This window comes from Lagopus leucura, unplaced genomic scaffold, assembly GCF_019238085.1.
Source record: "Lagopus leucura isolate 7727_CA_CO unplaced genomic scaffold, USGS_WTPT01 Super-Scaffold_100004, whole genome shotgun sequence".
NCBI classification, from domain to species: Eukaryota; Metazoa; Chordata; class Aves; order Galliformes; family Phasianidae; genus Lagopus; species Lagopus leucura.
In genome coordinates this window covers 60,232,844-60,245,336 of record NW_024962264.1, presented here as the reverse complement: position 1 = coordinate 60,245,336, position 12,493 = coordinate 60,232,844, and the positions used below count along the sequence as shown (strand labels likewise).

The following is a 12,493-nucleotide window of genomic DNA, read 5'->3' as shown; positions in this document are numbered from 1 at the left end:
AGGAGGAGGCGGAGCGTCGCAGGCTGCTGCCGTCACTTCCCGAGGCGGAGACGGCGACGAGCGGAGGTAAACGGCGTGTGAGTGCGCTCTTGTAATTAGCTGCCAGTCGGCTGGACTTGTGCGAGGTGTTTAGCGTGGCTCTGCCAAACCTCATCTCTTAATTGGAGAGATGCGGGAGATACTATTAGGTGGGGAAAGGGTTTGGTTGGGTGGTCGCAGCCAGAGAGTCGTGGTCAGTGGCTCTGTGTGTAGGTGGAGGCCGAGCAGTGTCTCCCAGCGGTCCATCTTGGCACCGGTGCTGTTTAACATCTTTAACAGTGACGTGGATGACGCAATTGAACGTTCCCGCAGCATGTTTGCTGATGGTGGTGAGTTGAGTGGTGCAGCTGAGTGGTGCGGTTGACACCATAGAAGGAAGGGAGGCCATCCAGAGGGACCTGGACAGGCTTAAAGAGTGGTCCCGTGTGAACCTAGTGAGATTCAACAAGGCCAAGTGCAATTCCTTGCACCTGGGTCTGGGCAATCCCAAATACAAGTACAGAATGGAAGGAGCAGTCATTGAGAGCAGCCCTGCAGGGAATGATTTAGGGGTTCTGGTGAGTAAAAAGCTGGGCGTGAGCCAGCAGTGTGCTCTTGCAGCCTGGAAGGCCAGTGATATACTGGGCTGAATCAAAAAGGGAGTGTCCAGCAGGGCAGAGAGATTTTCCCTCTACTTTGTTTTTGTGAGGCCTATCTGGAGTACTGCGTCCAGGCCTGGGGTCCCCAGCACAATAAAGATATCAAGCTGTTGGAGTGAGTGCAGAGGAGGTGCACAAAGATGATCAGAGGGCTGGAGCAACTCTCTTCTGAGGAATTTGGGCTTGTTTAGTTTGGAGGAAAGAAGGCTCCAGGGGAGGGCTCTTTCACAGAATCACAGAATGGCCAGGATTGGAAGGGACCTCAAGGATCATGAATCTCCCCATTTAATGCTAGACCAGGCTGCCCAGGGCCCCATCCTATCTGGCCTTGAACACCTCCAGGGACGGGAGGACCTCTCTGCTCAGCCTGTTCCAGCACCTCACCACTCTCTCTGTAAAGAATTTCCCCCTGACATCCAACACAAATCTCCCCCCCCTCAACTGAAAACCATTTCCCCTTGTCCTACAGTTATCAACCCTTTGAAAGAGTTGATTCCCCTCCTGTTTGTAGGCTCCCTTTAGATACTGAAAGGCTGCAATGAGGTCACCCTGTGGCCTTCTTTTCTCCAGGCTGAACAAGCCCAGCTCCCTCGGCTTGTCTTCATAGGGGAGGTGCTCCAGTCCCCTGATCATCTTCATTGCCTCCCTGTGGACCCTCTCCAACAGCTCCCCATCTTTTCTGTACTGGGGGCTCCAGACCTGGATGCAGTATTCTAGATGGGGCCTCAGAAGAGCAGAGTAGAGGGGAACAATCACCTCCCTGTCCCTGCTGGCCACCCCTCTTCTGATGGAAGAAGGCTCTTTCCTGCCTTCCAGTAACTGAAGGGAACTTGCAAGCAGGTCTGGGACCAGCTTTTTGCACAGTCTGATAGTGACAGGACAAAGGGGAATAGCATTAAACTAGAAGAGGGAAGATTCACAGAGTCATAGAATCACCGACATTGGAAAAGACCTTCAAGATCATCCCATCCAACCATCCACCTACCACCAATATTTCCCACTAAAACGTGTCCCTTTGTACAACATCCAAATATTTCATGAACATTTCCAGGGACCAGTGACTCCTCCACCTCCTTGGGCAGCCCATTCCTGCACCTGACCACTCTCTTGGGGAGAGTATTTCCTAAAGTCCAACCTAAATCTCTCTGGTGCAACTTGAGGCCATTCCCTCTAGTACTATTGCTAGTTCCATGGGAGAAGAGGCCAATCCCCATTTTGCCACCACCTCCTTTCAGGGAGTTGTAGAGAGCAATAGGGTCTCCCCAGAGGCTCCTCCAGACTGAACAATCCCAGTTCCCTCAGCTGCTCTTCGTAAGACTTGTGCTCCAGACCCCTCACAGCTCTGTTGTCCTTCTCTGAACACATTCCAGGGCATCAATGTCTTTCTTGTAGTGAGGAGCCCAAAACACACAGTACTTGGCCTTATCAGAGCTGAGTAGAGAGGACGATCATTTTTCCTGCTCCTGCTGGCAGCACTATTTCTTGTACAAGCCAGGATGCCATTGGCCTTCTTGGTAACCTGGGCAAGGTTAGATGGTTTGATGTTACAAAGAAATTCTTTACTCAGGGTGGTAAAAGCACTGGCACAGGCTGAGAAGCTGTGAGAAGCTCCATCCTGGAGGTGCTCATGGACAGGTTAGATGGGAGTCCTGGGCAACCTGATCTGATGGCTAGTAGCTCTACCATGGCACTGGGTTTGCAACTGGACAATGTTTTAGTCCCTTCCAGCCTGAATGACTGTATGATTCTGTGATAATGTCCAACTTATGCTGACTGCAATACCTCAGTATAGAAATGCCTTTCTGACCCCTTCTGTTTGAGGAAGCACATCTCAGCACACTTTGGTATTAAAAAGTACCACCTCCTGCAATCATTATTTTGCACTTCAACCAAAAAAATCAAGTTACCTGAATTTTGGCAGTTCAAATAGAGATTCTACAACTGAAACTCTGAAGAGGGTTATCTAGTCTTAAGCTTGATTTACTAACAAATTACTAACTTCCAGATAAAAAAGCTTTTTAACTCAGCATTTTTTGTGTGAAATTATAGCAATTTTCAGTGAGTTCTAAATAATCCATATTGTTATTTTCTGCCATGTCCTTAGGCTGATTTCAAAACGTCAGCAGAACTCAGTTCCATGGGGCTGAAAGCAGCATGGAAGTGATTCTCTGGGGCCATCTTCAGCTGTATTTCTTATTGTAATTGCCAGTTTTGATTTACTAATTAATTTTAAGGTTGCGTGCTTAGATCTAACTTGTATCAAAACATAGTGGGGAGGTAGAGAAAAATTTAAATTTTTTTTTGCAGTGCAGGACTCTTTTCATGAAAGCACAGGTTTTAGCATTTCAGTAATCTCACTGATCTGCAATGTAAGTAAAGTCTGACACCTTTAAATAAAATTGCAGTGTTCTGATGCCAGATTTTCTCTGTTCTGAGCTAGAAGCCTTGAACTTCTGCCTGATTTAATGCTTTCCAGTTCACTTCTGTTTGCTGGTAGGAGGTGAATGTCTGTTTGGCTGAAATGCTCTTTCCCAGTGCCTGAAGTTTGGTGTTGTTTTTTTTTGTTTGGGTTTTGTTTGTTCCAGCTTGTAACGCAATGGAAAGTACAGTGATAGTAGCAGGGTGGCCCAGTCCTTAAATGAGGTCTGGGAAGAGGTGAATCTGGTCTCCATCCATTCTGGTAACTTAGATGCATTGCATGCAGCTGAGCTTCCTGGGTTGACCCTGCCTTCCCATCAGGTACTCAATCACTGATTCAAGCTGTGACTTAGCATATCCACTACACATCTCATCACTGGAACTGCACCTGGAACCCATCTAGAAGTTGCACATGGAAATATTGTCCTGCAGTCCTCCTCTGCTGCATTTTTATTCTGTTCTTAGTAGGTTGAATGAAGCCAAATGAATGAAAGAGGAGTATCAAGATGATGAAGAAAAGGAATGACAGAAAAAAGTAGAATGCCAAATTAGCTGTTAAGGATGCTAAGAAGCATCCTTAGGAGGATTTACAGTCTTTGTACAGATTTTAGATAGTGGGAAAAATTCTATTGTATTTCCCGAAAGCATGAGAAATTTAGCTTATATTGCAAAATAGGTCACATTGCCAAGCTGAAAAAGAAAGAAAACACCACACCAAAAAAAAGCCTTAATATCAAAAGATTATTTTTTTGAGAACTTTGCAGATGTGCGAGAGTAGATGATTATGACAGTTCCTGAATAAATATCTTGTGGGTTTGGGAAGTCTGCTTTCATACTTACTTACTTCACTCAGTTGAAGGAAATGGAAATATATTATCTTCCCTGGATCACCCCTTTATTAATACAGAATATTAACCAGTGCTGTTCCTGCTTTATATTGTTTTAAATTATATTTAAAAGGTTTAGATCACATTTTAATAACAAAGACTATGTAATTTATCTACATTTGATCAAAGGCATTTTTTCCTTAGTTTATGCAAAGCCAACTGGATTAGAAAAATGGACAGCCAAGCTTTTTGTTGGCTCTGCACTGCTTTACTCACACTTACACCACAGAACAAGTCTGTGGGTTTAATTAACAACCCTTCTGATTTCTTAATCTGCAGTACTTCAGTGCATAAAGTAAATTTTCTTTGTTGCAGTTTGACTAACAATGGCACCCATACTGAATGTGAAAGAAGCCACTGGCAATCAAAGTTCCTGGAATACTTTGCTACCAGATTTCCCTAAGGGGCCTCTCTCCAAATATAGAAAGAAAGCTTCCTTCAACTGGAAAGAGATGACAGTGTTCCTTGATGGTGAAGATATCATCCGGCTTAAGGTAAGCAAGCAAGACAGTAAGCATTTTTAATTTTGGACTTATAGAAGCAAATACATGATTCTCAAACACAGAGTATTTAATAATAGTCTTTAGATATGGAGCATGAAGAAATTATTTTTGCACATCTGTTTTTCAGAACAGAACTGAATTTTTAAGCAAACTACATTGCTATCTAATAAGGCATGACCAGATGCAGCATTACAGGACTTCCTTACTCTTTTCGAGCTGAGAGGAATCTGTATCTATCATATTTCCTCATGAGAGGCGTTAAATCATATAGCTCCTGGTTTTTACTTAATTACAATTAAAATTTTACAATTTACTTAAGTTCATCTGAGTACATCCTACTACCAAACGTTATTTCTGGCATTCTTTGACCTGAACATAAGTTCCTACTGTCTTTGTGTTTGCAATAATGCTTATGTGGTGTGCGTTGGATAGTTTTGCTTGCCTAACTGAATGAAAGCTATCCCTACTAAAGAAAAGATTAATTGCAACACAAAAAATGGTGTGGGAATGCATGACCTGGGAGATGGAAGGGGAGACAGAATGAACATTTTGATGGTGATGCAGCATTTTGTGGATTTAAGCAAATCTTGTAGGTTCATCACAATTATTAAAATACTTGAAGGAGAACCAGAGACACTGTTCTGCATCTAACTGTTACACTTAAAAGAACGTGCAAAAAAAACAACTGCTCTGTGTCTGAGGGAGTTTCAAAACCATATGGGCAAATTATTAACACGGTGAGATGGAATGACCCTAACTTTCAAAGAAGAACGTGGGGAATCTTCTCTTATACTTCTTTTTTACTGTAACATCCTCCTCAGAGAATAGGAGAGGCTTAATTGTTTTTGAAGATTTTACCAAAGAGAGTTTCCAAAATGACACAAAAGACAATTAAAAATATATGGATATCTTCAAGACAAAGAGTTCTGAGGTAAAAAATACACCGTAGCTTATTCTTGTGAGCACCCACATTCAGCTACTACGTTTCAGCTCTGGGGCCTCTAGTATAAGGGGCACATGGACCTGTTGGAGCAGGTCCATAGTAGAGCCATGGAGATGATGAGGAATCTCCACTGAAGAGTCTGAGGGAGTTGTCCAGCCTGGAGAAGACTCCCGGAAGACATTATGGCAACTTTCCAGTACATGAAGGGTGCCTACAAGAAAACTGGAGAGGTTCTTTTTACCAGGCATGTAGTAATAGAACAAGGGGTATTATTTTGAAATGGAGAGTAAATTTAGATTAGATACTAGGAAGAAATTGTTTATTATGAGGGTGGTAAGTCAATGGAAGAAATTGCCTGGAGGAGGTGTGGATGGCCCATCCCTTGACCCATCAAGGCCTGGGTGGATGGGGCCCTGTGCAGCCTGCTCTGGTGGAAGGTGTCCATGGAAAGGGGAATTGGAACTAGATGATCTTCAAAACCAAATAATTCTGTGATTTTATGATTCTAAGAAAAAAGAAATCAAAATTAAAACTTGGGAAGTTGTACATCCATATAAAATGGGTACATATGATGATTCTGTTAAAGGGAGTACATTTCTGCTTTCATTTGGGAGCAGAACAGTTGTGGTAGCCTAGTGACTTTACCATTATGACATATTTATAATTAAATGCTACCTCTGGAAGTTTTTGTACTTAATCTAAGTACAAGTGCCCTTTAGAGTCCTGCCAGCAGCTTCATAGTGAAATAATGAAGCAGCTATAAAAAGTAGGTAACTTTTACCAAACCATTCTCTTACAGTCAGAATGAATCAGTCCCACGCTTATATAATGACAAAGGAGCTTTTGTAAAGTTGAGTTTCATGAACTGCATCTAATGACAGACAATTTTAACAATTTTTTAATCTGTGAGCGTTTTGCTTTATAAACTTAAATCAAACCATTGTAGCTTAAGGCCTGGTATTATCCTACATCAACATTAACTTGTTAATTCTTTTGTATTAACATTCTCAAACCACTGTTTTTCCTTCCTCAAGAGCAGAATCTTCTCTGCTCTAGAAAATGATCCTTTCTTTGCACATCATCCTGGAGAAGAATTGAGCTGTGAGAAGTATCAGGAGTTGACATTCCTGCGTTGTAAAAGACTCTTTGAATATGATTTTCTTACTCAGCAAGAGATCATGGAGAACCCATTGAAGATACTGAATTTGGTTATCTGTATAGGAATGTATGATTGGTCTCCATGTCTCCAGTTTTTCTTACATTGTGGTGTAAGTACAGCTGTAAAAATATTTTTGAAGTATCTTATAACACTCTTATTTGTTCTGTTGTTTTTCTGCCTATTTTATTAAAGCAATATATTTTCCCAGCCCATTGTTTTCAATAATCTAATTCAGTTTAGCTGTTTAGATCTGTGGGGTAACTTTAGTAGATCTTTGTCAGCTAGTTCTCAGTTGGAATCCTGTCTGATGAGTGGAACAGCATGGGCACAGCTATTATTTTGGCAACTTCAGTACCACCTTCTTTTGTCCCTTCTTTCTCCTCAATGGCAGTAGCAGTGAAAAGAACTAGATTTTATGGACCCTATTTGGTTGCTGTGTCTTCACTACAACTTCATATACAGTTGCCTCAGCCCCTAGTGTGTTGATTCAGGGCAGAATACAGAAGTAACAGAAATCTGTGTAAAGATGATCACTAACATCAGTGGATGGGGTTCTGTTCATCAGTTCCCCCCTAGATTAGTCTCTTAGAAAGAATACTTAACATGGTTATTCAAATAATATTAGCTGAAATTATTAACACTCATTGCAGGGCAGGAAAGGTATAGGATTTAGAATTTTGCTATATGAACACCCATCTAGTAAACTGAAGGTATCTCTAAAAACAATATTCTTGTCTGGTCATGAATTGAATACTTTCAGTTCCCAGCAAACTAGAATATTCTTAAAGTTTTATTTTATTCAAAAAGATATCCACATGCACAAGTGGAAAGTGAGCTCACAAAGCATTTTTAAGAATTTGTAGTGAAGGCTTGATCAGATTTGAACAGTGAAAATTTGCTACTGCAACAATAGTCTTTTTATCCCAATAAAATAACATTTAGTCTTTGCTCTCACTTGTCAGTGTTATTTCCTCAGAGGACATTCAGTCCTCTGTAAAGAGGGTAGCAAAAGATCAAGTCCTGACTTACCTCCTCATGGTATAGTCCAAGTAGCAGTTTTCTACTTGGCCTATACTTGGCCTTGTTTTCTACAAGCCTACTTTACCTGATCTCTTTAGTGAACATCGCTGCTACAAATTCTTATGCTTATATATTTGTGTTTTCCATCACAAGGTCACTGACTTCTTTCATTATTTTCTGTATTTACAGGTATTTGGAGGTACAATTGTGAGTGCTTCAAAAAGGTTTGCTGACTTTGTGAAGAAAATTTATAACATGGAGGTAAATTTCTTTTGATAGCTTTTTAGAATTGGGTATTTTCATAACTATAACCATGGAACTCAATGCATCTTTGTAATATTTTTTATCTGTGTAGATACCTAGTTGCCAATAAATAACAAAGTAAAGGAAGACTGAGGAGCACATTCAAGCACTCAGCCCTGACAATCTCACTCCCAATTGTTATGTCATTTCCTGAATCTGTTCTAGTCTATACAAGTTAACATGGAGACAAAATTTGGAGACTTCTCCCAAAAGACAATATCAGTGACACTATGCTAGTTCTTCTCTTCCCTCCCCCAGTCTTTTAACAATATCATAGCAAGTTTTTTACATTCCCACATCATCTGCATCATACACTGTGCAGCACATATCCTTGGCGAGAAATACTCAATAGCAATGCAATAAACTTGAAAATATTAATTTCTTAATGCCATAGAAACACCACACAGAGTCCAAAAGTGATCTAGAACTGAGTGCCCTGCACAGTAAGTGCATCCTGTCTGACACAGAAAAGGCCAATCCAAAGCAGAATGCCAGTCAGCATTCACTGTCTGGCTTGATCCTCAGGCCTATGCAAGATACACACTTGAGTGCAGTCAAACTGAGCTTCATGCTTCTTCTATTATGACCTTTTTTATCTTTTTTTTTTGTCAGCCATTCACCTTTGGTTATTTAATCTTCTGAAATTATCTCTCAGCTCATAAAGAGCAGCCTATTTCTACCTGTTTTTTTTTTTTAATGTTTTCCAAACTTTATAACCTAAGAGTATATACTGTGGGCCAAACCAGTCTAGGATAAAGTGATGCCAATATGCACAATTCATTGTGGCTTTAAGCCCAAATAGAAAAGAGAATCAAGTGTATGCATGTAAGGCTATGATACAGATTTAACCCTTGCTAATATTTTAGACTGCTTGCCTTTGTAAAATTAAACTGCTTCATTCTACTTTTCCCTTGACTTCAGAAATGAGAGCTGTTTGTAATGAAAGCAAACTCACCCATTTTCACTGCGCAGTATTTCTCTCAGCCCAGACCTGAAAATTGTCCATCTGTGCCTGTCTAAATAAGTCAGCCATCAGCAAAGAAGAAAAATCTTTTACCTTACTGCAGGCAGTGTAGGTACTCCCAGCCTTAGGATTGTATCCAATTGGCTTCTTTGCAATACAAGTTACTATCTAACAGCTGAATTTGCAATCGTTTGCAAATTTTATGGTTTTAATTGCCCTAATTAACTAGTCTTGAATTATGCCTTATATCTCTTTATTTAGATTTTTGGATGTTTTGCTCTTACTGAACTCAGCCATGGAACTAATACAAAAGGCATACGGACCACTGCCACATTTGATCATAACACTCAGGTTAGTTGTTGCTGCACAGTAGTAGTGCTCAATGCTGTTAGTTGTTGTTTTTTTTTACATTCAGAAAACACAGTACTTGGAATCTAAAAATTGGAATGTTAAAGCTATGTCTACATTTCAGGATACATATATTCTACAGAATAGATGCTGTTCCTGGTCCCCTAGTTGTCCAAACTGGGAAATACACTGTCTTTCACACTTGAAGCAAGCTTCCCATCTAGAGAAAACTGCACAGGAAGGAAATGGTCCCTGTGCAGATTGCAGCACAGTGTGGACTCAGCTCAACTTAACACAGACCCAGGGAATGCTTCAGTCCATCACTTTGCTTTATTATGATAACTACTTACGTAGGCAATTTAGAGGCTGAAATTTAGGCCTTACAATCAAGTCATGAACTAATCTGCTCTAAATTTTTCTTAGCCACATGTATTCTCTCCTAAGTTGCACACTGCAAGAGAGATCTCAGCTACTGGGGCAGGGTACAGAATGAAAACTAGGTAGTTAATGGATCTTTTCAAAACATTCTTCATAATGAAGAATAACTCAATAGCTTTTATCATTTTGATGATTTTACTTCTCTTTATTTTGTGGCTACAGGAATTTATCATCAATTCTCCTGACTTTGAAGCTGCAAAGTTCTGGGTTGGAAATATGGGGAAACATGCCACACATGCAGTTGTGTATGCCCAACTCTACACTCCTGATGGACAATGCCAAGGATTACATTCCTTTATTGTACAGGTAGGACAGAAACATGGTTAATCTTTTGTCTTTCTGTGGGGCTGAGGGATCTCAAAGATTTTTTTGGTAGTGCTGTTTCATAACAGCATACAGACATAAGAAGTCTGACCAGCATTTACTTTAAGTAATGCCTTCAACATTTATTACAAATGCAACAAAGGTTTAAATGTTCACTGTATTTTTGTGGTGGTTGTACAGCCAATTTTATGTCAATTTTATGCAGCTGGAAAATACAGAATAGTTAAGAGATTATCACACTACTAATACAATTAAAATAATCTATGCTATATGAAGTCCTAAAACTCTTGGCTTAAGGTGAAAAGTTAAGTTGTAGACAGTAAAACAGACTGAACAGAGTTTACTACAAAATCAGGGAATATCTCAAAGTTGAACATTATACAGAAGTTTTGTTGGTTTCTTCTATATTTTTTATGCCTAAATGAGGTTTCAGTTCTTGTTCAACCAATGTTAAAGTTTATTTAACACAGTAGTTTAACTGGCCTAATTAATTTTTATTACGGGATCCATGCCCTTAATGAAAGGATATGTAAGTATGATTTAAATCCAGGATTGTGTACTTGGAAAAACAAAGAGCTTCCTTTAATGTTAGTAACAAAATACAAGTTGGAAATATTTTCACTATTTGAAAAGTTTAATCAAGAACTTTCATTGTTCTCAACTGAAATAATATATTCTTCCACTTCTATGCAGATTCGAGATACGAAAACTCTCCTGCCAATGCCAGGTGTGATGGTTGGTGACATAGGAAAGAAGATTGGGCAGAATGGGTTGGATAATGGGTAAGTCAATCCATTTGTATGAGGAAGCACTCTACAGTGTATCATGTGTAGTGGTGCAAATATCCTCTGTCAATTCTGTACTTCTGAGATTGTAAAAGAGCTGGAGTAGCTAGTGGCTTTAATTTTTTCTTATTTAAGTTACATATGTATATACACAGATATATATATATATATACATTCACACACAGCAATTTTGAAGAACCTTGAAATTCAGTATTTTCTATTCCTGCAACTTCAGATTTTTCATTCCATTTACTTTTTAGAATCTAAAGTACTGCTGATAACTCTGTGAATGTTCCCAGGCAGTCTTACAGTCATAGACTCTGCAACAGTAATACTGAAATAAAACCACGAAGTTATGAACTAAAGTATGTCAGCCTCTAAATTTATCCTGATGTAAGCTCTCAGTTATCTTGCATGCTGATTTCCAGCCCGCAGCAAGGATAATGCAGGTCCACAGGCAAGGTTTATTGTTAGTAAAGGTATTAGATTAGTCTGACCCAGCAGGGCAGAATCTTAAACCCAGGTCAAAGACCCATTAGCTGTCTTGTTTAAATCACAGAGTTCCTGGACTAATCCTGTCCACTGCGGAGAATAATTTTTGTGTATGGTTGAAATAAAGAAGTTCCATGGCTTTATTTCTCAGTTATGGTTTGATTGGAAGGAGGCAGGGAAACTGAGGTAGATTTAGGTATATGAACAACCAATTTTTAAAATTAATATTTTAAACTCTCTGCTGTTTATATAGCTCTGGGCAAAGACAGAGATTAAAATAGGAAAGGGAGTGAGAGTTTATGTCAATTTTTTTTACTTCCAATTTTCTTTCATATGTCAGTTCAGTTTGTTATTTAGTTATTGTTCTACACTGTATGCCATTGAAGTAAACTAAGTGTAGACATATTAAAGTATATTTCTTTGTAATGTAATGGCTTTGACTGTCTTTCCAGAAGGATGTAGGCATTCTCTAGGTTCTGTTGCCTGTACCAGAATTCTCCCATTGTCCCTAGAGCCAATAATGTAAAAAATGGAACTGAAGTTTATATGTATACAGATAATTCTCATCAGTGCTCTGTTACATGAAGGTACAGATGAAAGGGAAAATAAAACATGCAGAAAAGGAAGTTGTAGAGGAAAAATGTGAGACAGTGACTGTAAAAGAGGTTCTAGGGTTTTTGGTGGGATTATTTTGCCTCCATCTGTGTTATGAACCTGTAGCCACTAGATGGCACAGCAGCATGAGCCTGAGCATTCCAAAAGTAGTTCAGTTTCATATTTCGGTAGAAAGAGTCAAATTCTGCTCCTCATTCTCAATTTGCAATATTGTTTTAAGCACCACATAAGGAAAAGAGAAAAAGGAAAATTTTGCAAGTAATTTATATGCTCATGTTTATCTCATAAAGCAGTTTAAATTAGATCCTATTATGCTATGACTTAAATTGTTACTTTTAGTCTCTACGGCATGCTGTTTTTTCTGTTTGTGTGTGAAGTCTGATTCAATTACTATAGACACTTCAGTGTTACACTCACGATAAATGGTCAGAATTTAATTCTGAGAATAGGGAATTTAAAAGAGATACCAGAATTTGTTCCTGTACTTGGAGAAATTTATGCTGTATTTCAGTGTGGATACACAGGTATCCTAAACATGCATAGGGTGCATGGGACATGAGGAAGAAATTCCCCATGCTCAGAAAATGACATTAATTATAAAATAATTATAAAATTAT

The 12,493-nt window shown here is 39.3% G+C and overlaps 1 protein-coding gene across 1 annotated transcript in view; it reads left to right on the top strand.

Moving 5' to 3' along the window:
• Positions 1 to 2: 2 nt before the first annotated feature.
• ACOX3 (acyl-CoA oxidase 3, pristanoyl) overlaps positions 3 to 12,493 on the top strand; it is a 34,518-nt gene continuing 22,027 nt past the window's right edge. The window contains exons 1-7 of the mRNA XM_042870909.1: positions 3 to 66; positions 4,298 to 4,476; positions 6,463 to 6,696; positions 7,797 to 7,868; positions 9,136 to 9,225; positions 9,823 to 9,966; positions 10,678 to 10,766. Coding sequence (XP_042726843.1) covers positions 4,309 to 4,476; positions 6,463 to 6,696; positions 7,797 to 7,868; positions 9,136 to 9,225; positions 9,823 to 9,966; positions 10,678 to 10,766 — 797 coding nt within the window. The 5' untranslated portion in view covers positions 3 to 66; positions 4,298 to 4,308. The remainder of the gene's footprint in view (positions 67 to 4,297; positions 4,477 to 6,462; positions 6,697 to 7,796; positions 7,869 to 9,135; positions 9,226 to 9,822; positions 9,967 to 10,677; positions 10,767 to 12,493) is intronic.